This window comes from Epinephelus fuscoguttatus, linkage group LG2 (genome assembly GCF_011397635.1).
Source record: "Epinephelus fuscoguttatus linkage group LG2, E.fuscoguttatus.final_Chr_v1".
NCBI classification, from domain to species: Eukaryota; Metazoa; Chordata; class Actinopteri; order Perciformes; family Serranidae; genus Epinephelus; species Epinephelus fuscoguttatus.
The window spans coordinates 30,792,589-30,815,084 of record NC_064753.1 but is presented as its reverse complement, the minus strand read 5'-3'; the positions used below and the strand labels follow the sequence as shown (position 1 = coordinate 30,815,084).

Sequence of the window (22,496 nt, the reverse complement as noted above, 5' to 3'; positions counted from 1 at the left end):
TCAGAAAATGTGATGGTTGAGTAGCGAGCCCAGGGCTGGCGACTGCTGCCACCTCGGGGGTCAGAGGTGAGATTGTCTTAGAGAGGGTGAAATACAGAGGGCCTCTTTGACCTGATAATTATCCAGATTGAATCCACCTGGCAGACTGGAGAGAATAATAACTCTTCCACCTCGAAGCCTATTCTGACCCAGATTAGAGACGTACAGTAATTGTATCCCGGCACATCAATTTTGAAAAGGAAATGGAATGATTCACTTCTCCATCCTGCCCGCTGACCCAGAAGAGCGCTCCCCCGTCCTTACAAATCCATTCTCACAAACCACTCTGAGGCTGGTACGACTTCAGCGCCGTCCATCGAGAGAGCCGAAATGCCACTTTCCTCATGTCTCATTTCACAGGTCCAGGAGGTGGCCAGTGACAGACCACGCACGTCGCGCACGGCTGAAATGTTGTTCTTTCGATAAATGGCATGCTTTTTCTCACGGGATCGTCCTGGCATTTCTTAATAAATTCTGATTTAATACACAGAGCAGCCGACCTGCCCGTCAAAGAAAGATGACGGTCTGTTCGACAGGTTCTTACAAACTGCAAGTGACAGATTAGGCGGGATGCTGCGGGATATGTTGAACTCCTGTGGCATTCAATTCTACTGTTTCAACTTAAAGCACAGCATGAGAGCCAGAAGCCGGAGGGCTTTCTTCCCTTTATTTGAAAAAATGCTTCTGATCTCTTGAAATGCCATGACCAAGAGCTTGAGGTAGAGAAAATGGACATAGCTACAAATCATGCCCTGCCATATTCCCAAGGTGTTTATTATTCGTGCATCCTCACTTTCTCTCCAGCGCGTATTATACCTTAAATACAGCAGAAATGGCCTTGGTATGAAAATGGCATGAAGAAGTGTTTTGTGCCACAGGGTCTCATTTCCATATTGTTTGTTAAATGTTTTATTTCAAAGGTGTTATGTTATTTAAAACTATCCATTGTGATGTGTATGTAATGCATAGTGTCTAATTGTTTATACAGTATGTGGTATTTTCAAATTATAGGCATGTAGACACGTCCATATATGGAGTCTACTCAGCACATAATGCACCTGTGCATTGTAAAGCAAACCTGATGAAGCCATTGGCAAAACATGTTGTTGGTAACATTTCAATCGAAGATTAGATTAAAAGACAAAGCAGTTTACCCATCTTGTGTGCGATGCATCTATGTATTTGCTATCAATCTAATGTTTCCTGTCATCACCTGCACCAAGTTATAAGGACCGACAGAGCTGTGCACGGGGCATGTGCTTTTGAATGCTCTTTCTTTTGCCTCGGGACAAATGAAAGAAGTGGATTATTTATTCTCGCATTATAACACCTACTCAGCATGCACACGTACACACACACACACACACACACACACACACACACCAGGCATGCACACACAGTGCTTATATTTCTTCTATAACAGAAAAGAGACCACGTGGGAGGGAAGAAGAAGCGGGGATACAGTAGAAACACAAAGAGCAGAGTGGTGCAGGTAGGATACTGAAGAGCGATGGATCGGAAGAAAGAGAATATAGAGTGAAGGCATTGAGTGTGGGAGGTTCTGAGTGTGTATAGGTATGAGTGATGAGGTGAGTGCATCCGTGTGCATGGACAGATGAAAGGTTTCACTGATGTAGGCAAATTACATTTTTTTTTTTTTTTTGAAGCGCTGAAATAGAATGATCTACTCCAACGGGAGTTCCAGAAGAAGACGAATCAGTTTGAAAGTCTGTGCTATGCATGAGTGACGATCTTCTTTACAGACCGCTGCTGTCTGTATTGTGTTCTTTCTTTCACTCACTCAATCACACACAGCTCAACACTGTACCTCTTGACATACTGCCACATTCATCTTCCTTACTTTATGCAGTCCTTATCTGAGGTATGGAGAAACAGTGTATTCATCTTCTGGAAGACTTCATACTTTCAGTAAAAATGTTATCACTTTATTTATTTCACTTATATAAAAAAAGTTATTTTCATCAGAGAGGAAGCAGTTTTGGTGTGTGCAGAATATTTCAAAAACTATTAAGGACAGGTTTTAGTTTGTTTCTGATGAGATTAGGGTAACTATGTGATTACTTAAAGGGATACTTTGCCAATTTTCAACCAGCTTTGTGTCAAAACAATGTGGGTAGTGTGTGTAAATGATTTGTGGTAAACCTCTCTCCCTGCTCAGTCTCTCAGCTCAAATCCGCCTGATGACATATTCTGAGTCATCCAGGATTTTCGCTGGCTCTAGGGCTGTTACTTAAATTACAGATTGCACCTCCACATTTTCATATGCCTGCCACCACGATTAAGAAAAAGAGATGCACCCCTCTCCTCCTATCACAAACTCAGATTAAACTGCAAAACTTGGCAGTGCTGATCAAATATGAACCTGTTATTGTATTGCCTGTTTCTCACCTAAAATGTCTTCAGGAGCATTTTAGTGCACTGTTTGGCTGTAATAAGAAAACTTGTGAGCAAGAAGTGGTGCCATACTGTTTCCTGTATTGTAAAAACAGCCGACAAAACTAAGATCAAACAGTAAAACTTAGCAGCTTCAAGAAAATATGGACCAAGATTCTGTCACTGCTTTGTCTGTTTTTGCCTCAGATGTTCTCAGAAACATATTTTAGTGCACTGTTTGACTGTAGTTGGAGATCGTTTGCCACCAGCTTGTCGCTATATTGTTTTCTGTGTCAAAACAGACAAGCTCGCAATATGTCACCCATAAGTGGCAGCGTTTATTGGTCTGGTGCAGTGCAATGCATTCTGGTAATGGTAGGTTTTCTACCTCTTGATAAAAAGTGAATGCCACAGCCCTGTTTTCTCTGGTCATATAGCACCAATTTCAACAGTATTTGCAGCTCTCCACCACACAGACAGCCCAGTTTTTTTAAAAGCACATCTTTCCAGCAGTTAAATACGTCTCTAACTCTGAAACATGAGGCATATACTGTAATTTTACCTTTCCCTGAAGACAAATCTATTGGTAATGGGCTTTTTCTGCTGACAGATTTCCAACGTTTTGAATTGTATTTCCATTCTTGCATTTATCAGCTTTTCAGCATTTTAACTTCACATTTCACTTTATATTCACCGAAATAGGTGCATAACACATCTGGATGAGCCTGAAAACAGTTGTTCAGTTATTATTATGATTTATTTATATCTATCTATCTGATGTGTGTATTTTGGGGCAGATATGGATCCAGATGCAGATTAAAAATTAGTGTGTAGCATGATGTCGTTGTTGCTGTGATTGTACAACAACAACAAGTGCTTTATTGTTATACATTAAAATACCTGTTACAATTTAAGGCAGGGAATCACTTGGGCATAATTATCACCCGCTTAAATGCAAGGTGTTTCTAACAGAGGCAAGTCAATGTGTCAAACAATCATTATTTAAGTGTGCAACAATAATTCAACACTGTGATATAATAAGAACTTTCTGCTACTATTTTGGTTTACTTTACTGCAAGTGCTTTACCTTAAGTGAAACATTTAACAGTGATTACTTTTACTTAACAGCTATTCAACAGTAGAATTGACCTTCTGGACTTTAATCTTCTCACATACAGTCCTACACAATCAACTCCAGTGATTCATATCAGTGTCAGAGAAACTAAACATCTCCATTTTCTTTTTTCTTTCCCACTTTCCTTACTGCTCCTCTCACAGCACACTGACGATATACGGCATTAGCCAGGATGACGAGGCTATCTACCAGTGCATTGCTGAGAACAGTGCCGGCTCCACACAGGCCAGCGCCCGCCTCACAGTGCTCTGGGCCGATGGACTGCCCGGTGTGCCCACCAACGTGCAGGCCGAGGCCCTCTCACCCACCAACATCCAGGTGTCCTGGAAGGAGCCGGATCAGAACACTCAGGACATCATCGGTTACGTGCTCCACATCCGCAGGACCTCAGGTGGGTCTGCTCCGAAGTGATATCCAATCAATTAGATAAAAATAAGTTAGCATAAAATTTGCTCATGTAAATTAGCTGTTAGACTGAAGTGATGAAGACAGACGGCTCTGACATTGACAGCGAGGGGCCCCTTTCACAAAAACAATTTGCAAGCACGCAGATCACAAATGGTGCCAGCATCTCTTTGTCACTCTTTTCTCACATGCTTAGTGTGCTGTTCCTTGTGATTAATTAAATGTGTCAAAACGAACATGTGAGGAAATGATCTCAATTTGCAAGTCGCAGTTTTCATGCGATGAAACGGGACCCAGATTGCGACTCCATCACCAGTGTCAGTGGCAGATTGAGGAAACTATAATAAAAGCACCATTTTTAGTATTTCCCATCACATATATACTTCTTTCATGTGGCAGATGCTTTTATCCAAAGCTACTTACAGTACGTTCGATCAAGCAAAAGGGAAATGCACGTGATAGTGTGTTTGGTGCTACAGAACAAGTCCCCACAAAGGGATATAAAAAGGATAGGAAAACATTTAATATCTGATTTTTTTGCCTTTTGATCTGTATGCGTAGACTACATGGTGTGATATGGTGTATCGGTATGATGCTCCCTCTGTGTGTGTGTGTGTGTTCATACATGTACATGGGCATGCTTGTTTACGCACATGCAGTGTGTGTTTCGGCAAGTGTATGGTTGAGTGTGTGTGTGTGTGTGTGTGGTGAGGGTCTCGTAGTGCCAGCTGCTGTTCTCCTCAGTAGTTTTATCAGATGGATAATTAAGGGCCCCCGGGGCCAACCAATAGGATCTGCTGTAATTACCCTTCCAAGATGGTATGGCCCTATGGTTGGAGGGCTGGAGGTAGATAGTGGTTATGGTTGGTTGTCTCCGGATTGAGGGCAATAAAATGCGTTAACACCTCCTTTGTAACTCCCCCTTTTACCCCCTCCATCTCTTCACTCCACCCCTGCAATTCAGCCAACTATCATCATTCAGGCTCCCAGGGCCAAACTAGATTAGCTATTACCTAACAGAGCTGCTCTGATAAAACCAGTGAAATGGGCAATAACCATAAAATGATGACAGAAACTGATTGTACTTATTGTTTCCTCTCCTGATCCCGGTTTCCATCACTTTAATGCTTCCTCCTGCTTTTCTTCTTCTGTTTATGTCTCTCTTTCTCACACTCTTTTCTAATCTCTCCTCCTCTTTCTGTTCCTCCATCTCCTCCTCCCCCATCTCTCCTCCTTCAGACCCAGTGGAGATGGAGTATGAGGAGGCCGTGAGTAAGGTGACACTGCAGCAGATCATCAGGGACCTGGAGCCCTCAACCAGTTACACCTTCTACGTCAAGGCCTACACATCCCACGGGGCCAGCAAACCATCAGACAGTGTCACCGAGAGCACGCATGGGGAGGGTGAGCTGGAAGCAGAACACACGCAAACACACACACACACTCAAAAAGCATTTTTCATCAGTCATAAACATGCATGGAGGTTTGCAGCTGAGCTATTTAGTGTTTGCTGAGAGTGAAAACATGCAAGATTAGGAGCGTTTAAACTGCTGATATGAAGCTTTTACACATAACGTGCCATAATTCACACTCCAGTGATAGAAAATAAAAGCTCTAAGTGTTGCCACAATTGCTTAATTTTCACTGCTTAGTTCAGCTAGATTCGACTCAGCTTGTTTCACTTTTGATACGAGGTGTTTTCTTAATTTTGTTTTCCACCGCAGATAGCACCCTGACAATGTAAGGACTCAAAGCTGACTGTCATGGCAACGCTGCGTGAAACTGCCGTTTTAAAAAAAAAATCTTGGTTGAGTAAATAGAAAAGGGTGGTTCGACTTTTTAAAAAATGGCGGGTTTGTGCCGGATGTCATGCTTGTGGTGTTTCTTTCTGACTGATCAGTGGTCTGCAGTGTTTTACAGTTTTTCTCAATTGTTTACACGCAATTTTGAAAACAGGGCTCCTTTTTTCAAAATATTCACACAATTATCCAAACACCACACTCAATTTGCATAACTCCTAGATTGTTTGCAAAATGACACACTTCAGTCAAAACATATACACTTCAGTCAAAACATATACACATATTTATAAAAATGCTGTTTTATTTTCATCTCACTAACACAGTCTTCAAATGATCAGACACTATTGCAGTCAGTTACACACTACAGTGATCAATACAAAATGCATTTGTAAAAACCCCTATTTTAGGAAATAGCTGGTCTAGTGCTAGACCTTTTTGCCAGACATTTTTATGTAAGGGATAATTTAGATGACAAAAAGATATTGTCAAACCCACAACATTCTTCATGATTACTTTGAGGTATACAGAGAAAGTACACAAATACAACAAACAAACACAACACTGATTGCAGACTGCTGCAGACTGAAAATATTTATTTCTTACCACACTCAGTTACAGTAACAGAACAACAATGAAAATCAGAACAAAATAGTAGTTTTTCTTACTACTGTAAAGTGTAGACAAATAAAAATTCCTCTATTGGGTTTAGGAATGGGGAGTATGGTGGAAGGTATAAGACTGCAAATTCAGGGTGCTCATGGAACCAATTGTGGACCAGAGCAGATCGATGGAAAGATACATTGTCCCAAACGACAATGTACTGCATGTGGTCCACTTGGTTTACAGTAAGCACCTGTGTGCTTCCACACCAGGTGGATGTGATTATCCAATTCGTTCATTAGTGTGGTCGTTGGCAAGCAGGGGCTTTGTAATGAGAAGGAAGTAACCTCACAATCCTTATCTGTGTCTAAGGTGTGATAATGCATGTAGAGTTTTGCAAATCACTGTGTGTAATGTTTTGCAAAAAGTGTGAAGCTGAATCTGTGCTTATTGTTGTGCAACTATGGACAGGTGTTTTGCTTCTTGAGTGTAAGGAGCTGTTAATTGTGTGAAATTTTTCATTTTAGTGCGTAAACAACTGTAAAAAAAACTGTAACTCCACCTTCTAGTATCAGCTCAGAGTGGTTCCAATTCGAGCCGCATCATGACCATGCAGTGGATATGAAGCTCATCAGTCTGTGTTGTGTTGCAGTGCCAGCGCCGCCGTCCCTCTACACCAAGGTGGTGAACAGCAGTGTTATACAAGCAACATGGGAACCTTCCTCCAAGATGGGCCAGCACCAAGGCTTCAGACTGTATTACAGGAGAGCCCACACGCCGCTGTTTACTGGTCCCATCAGCTTCCCTCGCAACGTCACCCAGTACAACATCACTCAGCTGGGTGAGACGTTTAGTGTCTTAGGACTGCAGCTTAGTGTGTCATAGCAAATATGATCTGTTTTTGAGCTGTTTCTATAATCTCAATCATCATATAGTCTTCATTACAGAAGACATATTTAATAATGTGTTCATAAACAAGTTTCTCACAGTCTCTCCGCACTGGAACTATGATGAAGATTAAACGAGAACTTAAAAACACTCCTCAGGGAGTGACTGATGAGTTATTTATGAAGCTTAATTTCAGCAAGGAAAAGGATTAAATATCTGCACTCTTTGCAGGGTTACTCACTGTCTGAACATCTCTCTCTCTTACCTATTTGTATAGATCCTTCACTGGTCTATGAGATAAAGCTGCTCGCACACAACCAACACGGAGACGGCAACGCCACCCTGCGATTTGTTTCACTTCGAGAGGCGGTGGAGAAATCTGGTGATTGTCTGACACAACCAAACGCAACCATACGTAGCTACACGGTCCCACATCACCACCAGTGCATCCAGGTTTAATGCACCTCACTGAGTCTCATGTCATCTTCTGTCTATAGAAAAGTCAAGATGATCGTCACAGTCACACACACACGTGTCACACCTCCCTGACATAGCCTTGTTAACACAAACATTGGTTAACATGGTTTGACTGTGAGCTGTTCTGTATCCCCTCAGTGTTGGACACCCCGTGCGACTGTGTGAAAGACGAGCAGAGCAAAACATCCACCACAGGCATCATAATCGGCATTCACATCGGAGTCACCTGCATCATCTTCTGTGTGCTCTTCCTCGTATTCAGCTACCGCGGCAGGTCAGTGCAAACATGATGTGTAAACAGCAACAGAAACCCCAACAGCAACAAAAGGTACCAATGGAAACATCTTGCCAATAATTGCTGTTGGAGGTTAATGTCGGTCTACAGTGTGTGTGTGTGTGTGTGTGTGTGTGTGCAGCTGACAATAGTTTAATGTGTGTGTGCTTTCATGTAATCCCCAGGTTAATGATGTGTAAGACGGTTCAGGCCACCCCCCAGGCGGGACACAGCGCAGTGCTGGAATCCTCTTCCTCTTCCCAGGGGGCCTCAGGGCTGAACGGGGCTGCCAGGAGAGAGATGGAGGTCAATGGCAGCACAGTGGGGAAGAAAGTGGCTGACAGCAACGAACTGGAGAGACTTTTTACTCAACCCACCACACAAGATACATGTATGGTGAGTTCTGATAATGAGAAGGTGAACTTAAAGCCATTTTGTGTTAAATGTGAAATGTTTCAAAGGAAAGATACAGTTTGTTATAACTTGAGTTATATTTTTTGTAGCTCTGGAGGGAAAATTACAGCCCACACTTTCTGCTGTAAACATTCTCCACAGCTCAAAGCCCAATCTCCTGGCTTAAGTTTGACCTGCCCTAGTTGCCGTAATTGTGTACACTGATGGTTTTCCTGTTTAGAAGTTATTAACAACATCACAAGTGTGCTTACTTTTAGTTTTACCTCAGCTAAAGTGGTAGCTAGTCTGTGTTTTTTAAAAGTTACGATGGTCTCATCACTCGTGTTTCATATCCCGCTGGTACAGTGGTATCATGAAAGGACAAGAGATACCTGCACACCAATACAACTGGAGTGCACAGCCCCAAAAAAGGCAACAGCAGACGTTTCAGTCCATAACTATCATCAGTACTACTGACACAAGTGCTTCACAGAACAGATATAGACACAGACACATTACTAACAGGTGTGATGAATCAGTCAGCTAGATGAGATCAACTCTGAGGAGCAGAGGCCACCTCATCACAATAACCTGTATAATGAGTGTTGTACAAATCACAACATCTTCAAACACCAACGGGGTTGAAGCAGCAGTAGAACCTCCCTCCACACACACACCCCCATGGAGTCTATGAAGAGGGTGCTGGGGTTCTGGATGTGATGAGGAGTGGACTTTGATGAGCTCGACCTGGGCACTGGATATGATGACTGGAGGTGAATGGGGTAAAGTGATCACTGACAGCAACAGAGGCGAGAACAGATTTATAGTTTGACAGCAGCAACATGATTGGCTCATAGAGATCGCAAAATTTGACTGGTTTAACTGGAAACGCAAACACCTACGTATAATCAGCTGATTGGAGGAAGCAGGAGGAAAACAGAATTGTAGAAAACAACACAATAAAATAGTTGTCAGCTGAAGTTACAGCTTGTTATGTGTGAGATAAAAGCACACAAAAATACATCAAGGTGACGCAGTAAGGGAATTTAGAGCATTATTTTTTACATAGAAAAGAGGCACGGCATCCTGGTGGCTGGAAAACCTGCAGATATCTGGCCATCTCCTCCCATCTCATGTTTCCTGTCCGTCACTACTATCTCTTCACACAAATGAATGAATTCAATGTACTCTCTAGCTAACGGGCTTCAATTATGCATGTGTTTTCAGTCTGACTCCTACGCGCTGAACGACACCCAGCTCTCTACGATACCACTGGATGAGTTTGCGCTGGAGCGGGAGACGCAGTTCCAGGAGCCTCCTGCAGCAGGAGCGGGTCGGCAGGACCAAGGCTGATCATGTATGAAGGCCAATTCACACGACACTGTCCACAGTGTCCACTTAGACTCTTCTCTCTCTCAGGTTGACAAGTGTTTCCTTTCAAAGTAGTTTTTCCTTTTGTGCAAAGATTTTTTTTTTTTTTTTTTTTTTTTAAGTTAAGGAGTTCTAGAGGATCTAGGACCGTATATCAGAGTGTTTGGGGCCTGAAGTTTGGGAGAGCTCTCTTCTGACAGACAGCTGTCTCCAGCCAGGCTAGTTAAACGCTCGTTATTTTTTCAATTTGGTCTTTTGTTAATTTTCTGCTGTTGGGCAGCACACAGAATAGAGGCCCCATAATGTCCTTGTTATACAATGATGATTTTATTTTTAAGTTTATAAATATATATATACATATATATCTTTATCAACTATACTGTATGTCGAAGTGGTTATAAGTTATTGGTCTTATCTCTACTTTTCTGTGGATGTCAAAGACTCCTGCTGCCTGCTCTCACCTACCAATGATTCCACCTTCTCGCACACAGAAGACCTCAGCCTTCTGTCTCAGGACTTTGTTTCAGTGGTATCAACATTTTTTTATGAGTTCTCGGCCTTCATACAGGCACTAGACTTGGCTGTGTGAACCTTACGATTCAACAAAAACCTACCTCAGCCGGAATGAATGTGTTGCGGGAAGCTTTTAGGGACTTTACCTTCCCCTGTGCTCACAATTACTTTACATGCGGAGGAACTGATTGGTTTGAAAATTACAAGATCAGGTGCCGCACTACCTCAGATGTCAAGAATCGTCTCTCTTCTCCTGCTTTTCAAAGCAAAACGAAAAAAGAAAAAGAAACGAGTATCCAACATAAAGCACTTCCAAATGCTGAAGTTAATGTTCTACCTCAAGATAACAATGTTAATGTTGTCGCTGTTGTTGTTGTTGTTTGTCTGTTTATTGCATAATGAAAAACCCTCTTTTCCCTCCTCTGTGAAATCCCAGCTTCCCTCTGTTGATGAATATGGTGTTTGTAGATTCAATGTCAGTACCTCATGCAAGTTGACAGACTGATAACACTGTTGTATGAATTACAGTATGTTAGGATGATGTATGAATTATGATGTTCCATTGTGAGCCCTTTTTTTTTTTTTTAGATTTTATCTCGTTCAAAACATCATATTTTTTTCTTAAGTTGAATGAAAAGAGCGTTAGAGATACACTGCACTGCTTATGATATGTTCAGGACTATTTACTGCTCCAGACGGGATACACAATTTTTAATTGGACCAAATAATATGACCTACAGACATCAGATATGTGCCTAAAATTATTGTATGATTGAATTCTGTGTGTGTCTGTGTAGATTATGTTTTATTGATTGAATGAATGTTTCCACACCTATATGATGTTTGTTAAACAATTTATCAAAATTCCCCAAAATTTAATTTCACTGTTCTTAGTGTAATGACTTAAAAGAATAGTTTGACATTTTGGGAAATTTGCTCGTTAGCCTACTTGCTGACAGTTAGATGTTACCACTCTTACTACTAGCTATGATGCTATAACTGTTAGCATGCACAGATTAACCAGCTAAGATGTAACTTGTTAATTTTTCAACACAGTTTCCAGGGTTGGAAATTAGCACCAGCCACCAGCCAAATGCTTAAAAAAAATGCAAATGACTGATAGGTGTTTGTATCCACCAGCCACAATGTCAGGTGGAGTTCATTTTCAACCCTGGGTAGAGGTGTTGTGCATATCTTTGGACTTAAGATAAAGCCAGGCTAGCTGTTTTCACCTGCTTCAAGTCTTTATGGTAAGCTAAGCTAACTAGCTGTAACAGCTCTAGCCTCATACTTAAAGGAATAGTTTGACATGTCGGGAAATATGATTAGTTTCGTTGTGGTGGAAAGCTCGATTAGAAGATCGATTCAACTCTCGAGTCTGTACAGTTAATATGATCTATGGCCACCAGATGGTTAGCCTAGCTTAGCTTAGCATAAAGACCTCTAGCCCCCAGCTCATCTATAGCAAACTAAATAATATATTATTTATCTTGTTTGTTTAACCCATTCAAAAAACAATTTCACCAATTGGCTGTTTTATTGGGGATCTTGTTATGGACTATTTCTCAGGCCCTCAGGAAGTGCGCCAGGCTTCGAAGCTGATTTTTTTTAGTGGCCAAACAGTGAAATTACGATGTCTAGGTCCATCACATGATGCCATCAGGCCCAAAAAGATCTTTTCCCATAGACTTAATGGTGAAAAAGACATCTGTAAATTAGTGGCTCATTTTTTTTGAGCATCACAACCCCTTCAAAATGAATCATTTCACTTTTGGGATTTGGTCCATTCAGTCCAATAAGATTTCTAAAGTCCACAAGAACAGCACAATTTGCTCCCCATTCAAGATAGCAGAGCGCTACACCAGAAGTTTTCCGCTCAGCTTGTGAGAATCTGTAATGCGCTTGCTCTATGGGCCCAATGATGTAGAAGATCTGGGTAATTATGTACCCATGCAGGCTTTTTTTTGGCTTCAAGTGCCACTGAGCAACTTTCACAGGAATGAATGGGCCCTGCATCCAGTTCTCTTTACACATCTATGCTATTTTTTGACAGTGAGCAGTAGCTTCGTGAAGTCTCCACCAGTTGCCTCGCAACTTAACAGAGATAGTTGACAGAGTGGTAACATTCTCCTCTAACTTTTCACCCAACAGCAAATGAGCTAAAAGAACTATTCTTTTGGTTTAAATAAGCAGCAGTGTATTTCTAACCTCTCTCTGGATATTTGTTGCTACAGTACTCTTAGTAATATTTTTTCCACATCACATTATCTGCCTCCTTTTTAAACAAAAGTAGTAGCCTTCAGACTTACGGTGCCCAGGAGACATGACAGTTGCTGAGCATGCTTGACTATTGTTACTCTCTTCCCAAACCCACAACTGCTGCTTAGCATTCTCCCTCCTGACGACACTGACTAGTCAAAGTGCTTCAGGAACACCGTGTTTATAATATAGCTGGTTGTTGACAGCCACGGGCAGAGAGCTGGCTGAGGGAGATAGACGGTCGTTGGTTGGCTCTACGATCACAGGGCTTCTCTCTCCAGCTCTCCGCTCTGTGTCGTCACATACTATACAGGACTTGCTCTGATGCATCATGGTAACCTACCTCAACCCTGATTTTGGCCTTTCTCTCAGGTCTTTATGAAGAAACATACAGAGTATGAACAATGGAGGAATACACACATACGTATATATAAATGTATATAAATATATATATTGCAATTGTCGCCACATGCTGCCACAGAAAGGGACACACAGTAAAACACAAACACACAAATGGAGGGAGAACTTTTTAGGACCTTTATCTCATGCACTAACTATGAAAATGGTTCACGCTTAGTTTCTAGTGGATGTGAATGTGTAACTTTGGTTATCATCAGATTTTTTTTTTTTTTTTTTTCATATCACAAGCTGTTAACTTTATTTTTTTTCACTGGTGTTTGACTTAATATCCTCTGTTGAAAGTTATTCCATGGATAAGTAAACTAAGGAAAGTAATGTGGGCGGCACTTACAACTCGAACATGCAAACAATTTATTGATTTGCCTTTCTGGCTCTTAATCCAGAGCGTGACTCGTCATTACCTTAACTATTCTGCATTCACGTGATACTGTTCAGATTGATTTTATGAGCAGCCGAGTGGGAGAAACGATTGATGTCAGACTCCTAGTTGTAATTCCAGGTTGGTGATATCTGGAATATCTGACAGCTCCAATATCTTCCACTTAGCCAAAACAAGTACGGAGGAACAAACTAGAACTGTCACTTCCTCAGAAAATCTAAATCAAGTAGCCTAAATTTGATTAAGTATTGTTCAAAACATTGTAGACGTGACCTTGTTTCATTCATTTGCCGTCCCTCTGCTGCCTCACTGGAGTGACAAGTTTGCAAAGTCAGTAGACCAACCTTTTCCTTTATACGCGTTATCCACATCTATGGTGTTAAATCCAACATTCTTCCTCTCATCACCTCTCAGATAGTTAAACACATTCTCGCTCCGACCTCGTCACATATCGACATTTGGTCATGGATCTTCCACGTCCAGATACGACATGAAAGGTACCCTGGGTGCGTTGGTTTCTGATGTTCTGGGACGTTGTGTCAGGTCGGTGCTTGTTGGACCCATCCACCATCCCTCCTGCCCGCCCTACTTGGACTTTTGCCGCCTTAACTTTCGCTGTTTTCCCACCATGTTTCCACCTGATGCCGCCGAGCACCGTTTGACTATAACAACAACCGCCATATCATGCCGACGTTAAAGAACGGCTTTTATCATCAGTGTCTGACACCGCAAGTCACTGCCAAGGCACCAAATTTCGACAACTTCAGAGTGAGACCGGGTTGGATAGTTTGGTATCGTCAGCTCAGCGCCCTACTTTTCAGTTAGCTTTTTCCGTTTGATATCGGTTCACTAAGAGGCAGCAGAGCATGCAATTCAAAGACCGACAGGGCATTTTGATTGCAGTTTATTTGGCTGGATTCGAATGAGCTACACACGACTTGTATGCAGTAGGCGATTTGAGATGGGACAATGGGGGATGCCAACCCCCTTGTTAACCTGCCATCCTTCTTCATCCCCAGGCCTGGACCCAGACCTATTACTGATAAATTATTGACAACTGTTCAGTTTTAACGAAGCGCTTAGTGACGCAGAATTTGTAGCTTTGGTTGAGTGACCAAGAAACTCACAGACCAATTACACAAGTTAAATCATCTCCTGTGACGCTACTCAGCCAATCAAATCTGTGCATTCCGATTGGCATTGCAGCTCCAATGAGATACTTACTCACAAGTCGGCTACTAGTTGAATGTATCTGGTTTCACACAACAAATACTGAATAAATACAAGTACTACACTCTGTAAACCAGGCTAACACTGGGGCTAGCAGCTTGGGCTAACGCGTAAATACAGTCACAATAAGTGGACGTTTTCCAGTTTTCCCATTTTGTTAATATTGCATGAATGCAGCATAAGGTGTAATGACAATACAGGAAATTGGAAAATAGTTTTCAAATTCGATTTTTGGCTCAATATACAGTATCATATCTTCTGATCATCTGCGACATTCCACATGAGAGTTGTTTGTGTCCCCACAGCCGAGAATCACCTCCCATCTTTGTGTGTTCTTCATTATACAGTTTCCATCTTAGTGATCATCTTAGCATCTGTGATGTTATGCCTTTTAAATTTATTTGTTCATGCTTATTTGTTTGCAGATTTTTCTCCTTGCATCCATTTCTTGTATTTAATTGTACGCTGCGGTGTTATTATCATGTTACACGTGTTGGAAAAACAGTAACGGTACTTGTCAAAATAGCAGAACAAATGCTCGAACCTAAATGTCTCCTGCTTGTATATTTATTAACTGCCAATGTGATATTTTCTCTCCGGGGCTGCTGCAGCCTTAATCAGTGTATTTACTTCTACTGAGAGTAATTTCACTGGGGAAACAAGTGGTGTGCTTTTCTTTCTTCCTTTCTTCCTTCCTTCCTCTGTCCCTCGGTGTAATTTAGGGTTAATCTCCTCCTGCAGGAAATTGCCCACATCTCACCCGTGGATGTGACAGGTTTTAGTGCCATACTGTTTAACCTGATTCACTGGGAATGTGGTGCAGTGACGATCATGTTTACGTGATTAGACTTTAATAGGTCAGGTTGTCCTTTTGCTTTATAATATTCCAACTTGTGTGATTTAACAGAGCCCTCGAAGCTGTTCTCACTGACTGACAGTGCTCTAACTCCATCACAGTTAGTGAAAAAAAGGGGCCTTTGTCTTATATATTTTGCAGCCTTGGGAAGTGCTATATCACCAAACTCTGCTCCTGTCAGTTAGCCAGCCTCCTTTTTTCTTCGTTCAAGAATCCTGACCTTTGGACAGGGAGAGTGTGTGCTCAGGGACTCTCTGATCCTCTTGCTATATGTGCATCAGCAGGCCGCTCTTGGCCTTCTGGGTTTTACATGATTTTACTCTTTAAATTCTTCTTTGTGCCCAGTTCAGACAGATTCACTGTCAGGGATGTCTTCTTTGTCGGTCATTTGCGTAACTAAGAGAAAGTGTTGGCAGCATGTTCAAACACTTGTCCACAGTGTGGCTGCTCTGCTGGAAACATAAAGGGCCAACTTCTCAGAAAATAGTTCACTTGCTACCCTTGTGTGCCAGAGGATGATGAAAACAAAGACATAGGGATTATACATTAACATAAGGTTGCAACTGCAGTGGAAAAATTATCTGTGACAACTTGAGGGAACTCTCGTTCACACGGAGAGTCAACAATTTTTTACTCTCAGTGAAAGATTACTGTTAATGCCTCAAAATCCCTCACAAATCTGCCTGAAATACCTCAGAAGCGATCGACTTCTGTGTTAATGCTCCTGCTCACTATGGAAATCAGATAACTTAAAACCATCTGTAGTTCCTAATTTATGTTGATATTCATCCAAGAGCTTAAACAAGCAGTCAGTGAGTTGGTAAGTCTATCTGCAGAAGAAATAATTAACAATTTAGGAGATTTTTAACGCAAAAATGCCAAAAATTAACTGTGAAATTGTGAGAATTTACTGCTTGAAACAAAACAAACATTTTAGGGCCTTTTTTACACCCGAATGAACCAAGGTCCAAACCAAGGTTCATGTCTTTGCTACATTGAACACATTTGATTCGGACAGTTTTGGTTTCACTCTGCGTTTATACGAGCTAGGGATGTTCCTGGGGACTAATTTCCCTGTTGACTAAACGAAAATTTTCATTAAGACTAGTCGACTAGTCTAAAAATTGTATTCAGGCTCAACATATTCCATTAACTTCCTGAAGCTTTACCTTCAGCAAACTTTAGTGGAAGCATATCTTGCAAGGTCATTGTCGTGATGAGCTGCGTTATCTTGTCAGACCAGGCGGGATCACAGCAGCAACGATGTCAAATTGTGGCTAGCACCGTTGCTTGAGTTGAATGTGGTTATGTATTGCTCCAGTCGAGTGATTATATGCTATGCCGTTTTTTCTGACACAGTTTACATGCTACATCGTTTCCATTTTCTAGATCAAAGTACTGCCAAACCGCACTGGTTTTAAGAGAGAACATCGCTCTTATTTTCCACCGTACTGTTTTAAAACTCCAGTCGACTCGAGCATTTCCGCAGGGAGGGGACTGCTGTCTGACGGCTCTGTAGCCCCCACTAGTGGCGGGCGGCTGCATGACAGTTTAGCGGCCTTGTACCTGAATAAAACACTAATTGGTTTAACCAACTAATATTCCTGGTGCTGACTAGAGAGGGGGAGGACGTTTAATCATTTAGACGACTGATACGAGCGCACTAAAGAACTATACATGAAACACCTACGTCCTGTCATCATCACCTACGTAAGCTGCGTCTGCTTCTGATTGAAAAGTATTTAAAAAATTTTTGAGTTTTTCCAACTGACTCTATAAAGTCGTATCATCCTCTCCCCATGTGCAACCACAACTCATTTTGTTGTGTCTGTTGTTCATGGTCAACCTGACACCCACACTCTCTCTGTCACCTAATGCGCATACACTACGCTGGAGGCACTACACTACTCCTATCACATGCGATAGCCTGCCAAAACTTCCTTTAATTGGTCTTAAAGTCTGAACATTTCAAAGATTTTCACACCAGAAACCAACCAAACCATTGTCTAGTTTGATCCTGACCACCTCTTTTCAACAGGTGTGTTTTTGTCCAGACCATGATCCAGGGAAAGGTCTCACATCTGTAACTTTGGTTCAGATCAAACTGTAAAGTCCAAAACTCCAGATCAAATGAGGCAGGTGTGAAAGGGCCCTGACAGAAGTGATATTGAGCTTTAGAAACTTGTAATTTTTCTGATATTTCATAAACCAAACTAATAATTGACTAACAGAGAAAATAACGGGCTCATGATTTGATGAAACACAAAGAATAACAGGTCTCAGCTGTCATTCATCCATACTTGTTCTCAGGTTCTCACAAAGAAGGCATCCTGAACTGGGCATGTGCAGGATTTGTTTCTCATGGCCAGTATATGGCTCCAGCTGTTTAGACTATGTGTCTGTGCAGTTCTCTGTCTTATGCATTAACTGAACACAGGTAACCAGATCCAGTCAGGACAACATTAGACTGACACTGTCTCACTGTATAATGTCTGTTAAGTACGATGCTGTAACTCAATGGTTGATTTAATGGTGAGGATGTTTTGGGTAACCTGAAATATTCTCACTCTGGTTTCTCTAAAAGTCCAAAGCCTGATGCAACTAGCCTCTGCTTGAAATCTCATTTACATTATGTGGTATTGATCGTTGTGGCACCACATGATCATCCGATATGATTGTGAATTGATTACATTTCCGATGCATTTATCTCTATGGTGTTCTGCTCTGAGACCCCGATGACTGTACATGTCAAATAATGCTGAGTTTAAAGATTTTCCGAGTGATTTATACTCTTGTCAAATGGTGATTTAATGTAAATGTACTTTAATGTTTGAGATCAGTATTATATTTTATATACCTCTGTCAAGAAAGCAGATTGAATCCAATGTGTTTAACGGTAGTAGGCAGAGAGAAACCTACAGTAGATCTGCATGAGAAACGAAAAAGCTAACGTGTTATTTAAGCTGAAATGAAAAGTGTTAGTTAATCATTATTGGACTTGTGATGGTAGCACTGTGATATTTAGCCGAATAATGGCAAAATAATGTTGTGATCTCAATATGGTGACTACTGATGGTCCCATCTCGCATTGTCGGTCAATCTGTCTTGATGGTGTCTGTTGATGAAAACAGGTCGTGTGACCTTTTTCCGCTGACAAATCTAAACCTGTCTCGTCCTCGCTGATGCCTGATGATCACCTCATCCTCATCCTGTTCCCACCAGTCATCCTCACATGAGTGACTCGGGGTGAGGTCCTGTCAGCGCTGTTACCGTTTAAAGTGACAAGTTGTTTTCATTTTCCTTCACAAACCATCGTTGCTTGAGGAGAATGTCTGTTCTGTATTGATGTTGTCAACACCATCTAAAGCTGCTCGGTCATCAGTAATTTGGCCACTGAAATAGAAAAAGAGTAGAGTCTATTGGGCAGGTGATCGAACCCACACACCTGTCCTGCGAGGTTAGTGTCAAACGTCAAAGTCAATACCAGCATGTCAGTAAAGAGATCATTGTTTAAGTCTGCTTACAGAGACATGCATTGTAAAATCTTCCTGTATAGAGCGCCACATTTATGTTTGTGATTCACAGTCTGAGCTTCGATCCTGCTCCACTGCAGGCAAAAGAGTATTTAATCTTAAAGGGAAAACGACGCTGATATATTGCTGCCATGTGAAACCATGTAGGTGTAAGAATATTAGACCTGCTCTTGCCCAGTGTTGCTGGTTTGCAACAAGAATTTCACTTGTGTTCAAATTAGAAGAACTGATGAGTGATTTGTTTTATTTATTAAAACTAATTTTTATTCAGTTGGCCAAGAAAAGGATTTGAATTTGAAATATTGAATTTGTTTTTTTTTAAATCTACAACTGTAAAACTTGCAAGTCGACCACACGTGAAGTTTAATCTCCATTATTAGGTTTAAAGTCCCCAAAAGCTTGGTTTCAAAGCCCAAGTTTGGCTTTATAACATTAGATATTCATGATTAAAGAGGCAACAAGGTTGAAATTCAGAAGAAAAAAAAACATAATAATAACATCAGTCATTTATCGAGAGTTTAACTAGCTAATCTGTTTCATCAGGATATATTTCATCGACAGTAAATCCAAACCACCCCACAACATTATAGAAACAGAGCAATTTAGCCCCACCCACACCAAAGGGGAAACAATTAATCGCCGCTCACTGACTGTATTGCATGAACGTACCTCCATGTTTCTACCATCTGCTAGCAAACAACAGAAAATGCCTAAAAGCTGCTGTGTGGTGGGATGCACTACCAACAGCGCTAAGAACCCAGACCTAAGATTTTACAAACTGCTGAACCAAATTTTAAGAAGACAGTAGTGGATACTGTGGAACTCAGTTGCATTTGCAGAGAGCATCTTGCTAAGTTGACTGGATAAACTGTGGAGGTTGAAGCTAACTTAGCAATGTAATGCCTGGTCTCAAACTTTGTTAGGTTAAACAATGATTTTACCTCTTGAGTTGATGAAATAGTTGTAAATATCAAAGTATTTAGATTCTGGCCATTCAACAGGACCATTTCTCCAAGATTAGCAAGGTATTCATCCCTGTTACTGGGGTTTTTTGGGGGAAGTTTTTCCTTATCAAAGGACAGAGGGATGTCGTATGCTGTAAAGCCCTCTGAGGCAAATTGTGATTTGTGATATTGGGCTTTATAAATAAAATTGAATTGAATTGAAAATTAAGGAGAAGGGACACTAAGATATGATACCATTACTGACTAGACATAGGATGCTTAAACGATCCTTTGACTTGCTGAAATCGTTTCAGTGCTTGGTTGCATATTGTGGAGGTGATTGTTTTCCCCAATGATGGGTTTGGTTTGAAGAGTGTGACACGTGTCTCTATTATATCACGACATGCTAAATCCAGATTCGTGCGCGGATGTGCATGACATCAGTTTTTACCAACTCAGCCATGCATCCCTCAAAGCAATTATGGGAGCAAAGTCAAAAACACAAATACAGAAATCACCAAATTTGTTCTTACTTTGGCGGACATGGGGTTAAAAAAGCATTGTGGTCTGTGTGTTGGCTCCGTTTATAACTTTATTGGCATCAACCAGGATTCCACCAGCAAAATCAGGCTGTTTTTTTATGTTTACCATTCTTTTTCATACAGATTAATATATTACAAAAACCACTGTAGATTCTCACTGTAAGTCCTGGTGAAGCAGATACAATGAGGACAGTAATCTTGGCTTTTATGCTCAAAGAATTGCAGTTTTTTTCCCCAGTACAATATGTGACCACAACAAAGGGCAAGAGAAGGTCTGTCAGCCATTTTATTCTCACCTCATTAGAGTTGCTTTTACTGATACTACAGTTCATTAAAAACGAGTAGAACTTCTATTTTATCTATGCAGTTTTATTTTTATTTTTAAATCCTACAGGGTTCAAATGTGGTGCCAACCTGAAACCAAAAACCATATGCATTACCAGCTGCGTAAACTACTTGTTTAATGTCACAAAACAAGCCTCAATTGTTGTGTTACCTGCGTTCGATTAGCCGATCGACCAGTTGGAACAAAGGGAGCGCAAATCTGTACAGCCAGCTCACGATCACACATCTATCTGTCAGTGTCTGTCTGTCTGTCTGTCTGTCCGTCTTGTTATATGTCCGTCTGCTGAGGTGCCTCCATCTGCCCGTACACTGTCTTCTCCCACAGTTTAATTCAGGTCAATATGAGATGATTTAATAAGCGTTCTCAGAGCATTGTCAGGGATCACTGCTGTATGTTTCCACAAAGTTATGTTTCTACACTCTCTCTAGACCAAGGTGTAAATCTGTATACATATCCACATATACAGTGTGTACTGTATGTGTGTATGTATGTATGTGTGTGTGAAAAGGCAAAATAGACCATTTTTAGTGGTTTGTATTGTTTTAGGGTTCATTGTGCAAAACTGAAGAAAAAAACAATAACAGTGATAATAAACTAGATCTAGAAGTAATGAACCCAGAGACTCTCTTTATTCTGTGTGTGTGTGTGTGTGTGTGTGTGTGTGTGTGTGTGTGTGTGTGTGCGTGCATGTGTGCGTAAGGGGGGATTCGCCTTCCTTTGGGGACAAAACACAAGCCCCCTTAACGTAAATCGGTGGTTCCAAACTGCTTTTATTTTGAAGTGCTGTTCCCTGCTGCTGAGTGAGTGACTAACGTACAGCTCCTTGAAAGAGACAGCAAGCTAGCGGGATGACATGACTAAATGCAAGTATGACGCTAAAATTTATTCTCACCTCTGTGACCTTTAACTAATGACAAAAGAGAAATCTGGATTCCCAGTTGGCAACCACTGACGTGTATCATTGAATTTTAGGGCGAAGACTTGGGTTACAGCAACACTGTGTAAGATTTAGGGGGATTTAGTGGCACCTAGTGGTGAGGATTGTGCATTGCAACCAGCTGAAACTTCTCCCAGTTAGGATTCCTTCAGTATTGTTCAGGAGGTTTTTACTGAGAGTCAAATTATCCGCAAAGGTCTCCTCCAAAATGGACAAGGTGATTAAAACTGGTTAAAACACTGAATTAAGCAGTTTCACGGTACAAATTTGTGTTTTCTTTATTTTGGAGATGGGCACTTTGCCACTACCTACTAGTGTGTGCCCACCTGTTTTCTTAGATAACTTAAGATCCAGACGTTCAGGAGGTTTTTACCAGGAGCTGAATTATCTTCAGAAATCTCCTCTTCTCCAAAACAAACATACCTGGCCATTTAAACCAGTAAAAATACTGAATAAAGCAGTGTCATGTCAAAAAAACCTGGGTTTCTTTGACACTGCTCATCACAAAGGGGCTGCTAACTATAGTGGCCAGTAAGAAAACAAGGATAGCCCGATCGAAAGCCAGTGTTCATTTTGTTTGTTCTGAGCTACAGTAGAAACATGCAGGCAACACAGCAATCTCTGTAGACATGGACTCACTCCTTATGTGACTCATTCTAAAGCAACAAAAGCACAATGGTTCTTATTTCCAGGTGATTATGCACTACAGAAAACATACTTACTTTATTGTAGTCCATTTCTGCCAAAATATCCCCCTAA

The 22,496-nt window shown here is 41.2% G+C and overlaps 1 protein-coding gene across 2 annotated transcripts in view; it reads left to right on the top strand.

Moving 5' to 3' along the window:
* igdcc3 (immunoglobulin superfamily, DCC subclass, member 3) overlaps nucleotides 1–21,399 on the top strand; it is an 85,964-nt gene extending 64,565 nt beyond the window's left edge. The window contains exons 8-14 of one of the 2 annotated variants that reach the window (XM_049595653.1): nucleotides 3,712–3,959; nucleotides 5,213–5,377; nucleotides 7,028–7,216; nucleotides 7,541–7,645; nucleotides 7,879–8,014; nucleotides 8,200–8,410; nucleotides 9,635–21,399. In XM_049595653.1, the coding sequence (XP_049451610.1) occupies nucleotides 3,712–3,959; nucleotides 5,213–5,377; nucleotides 7,028–7,216; nucleotides 7,541–7,645; nucleotides 7,879–8,014; nucleotides 8,200–8,410; nucleotides 9,635–9,760 (1,180 nt within the window). In that variant the 3' untranslated portion in view covers nucleotides 9,761–21,399. The remainder of the gene's footprint in view (nucleotides 1–3,711; nucleotides 3,960–5,212; nucleotides 5,378–7,027; nucleotides 7,217–7,540; nucleotides 7,646–7,878; nucleotides 8,015–8,199; nucleotides 8,411–9,634) is intronic. The other variant, XM_049595662.1, reaches the window with a different exon arrangement.
* The last annotated feature ends 1,097 nt before the right edge of the window (nucleotides 21,400–22,496 follow it).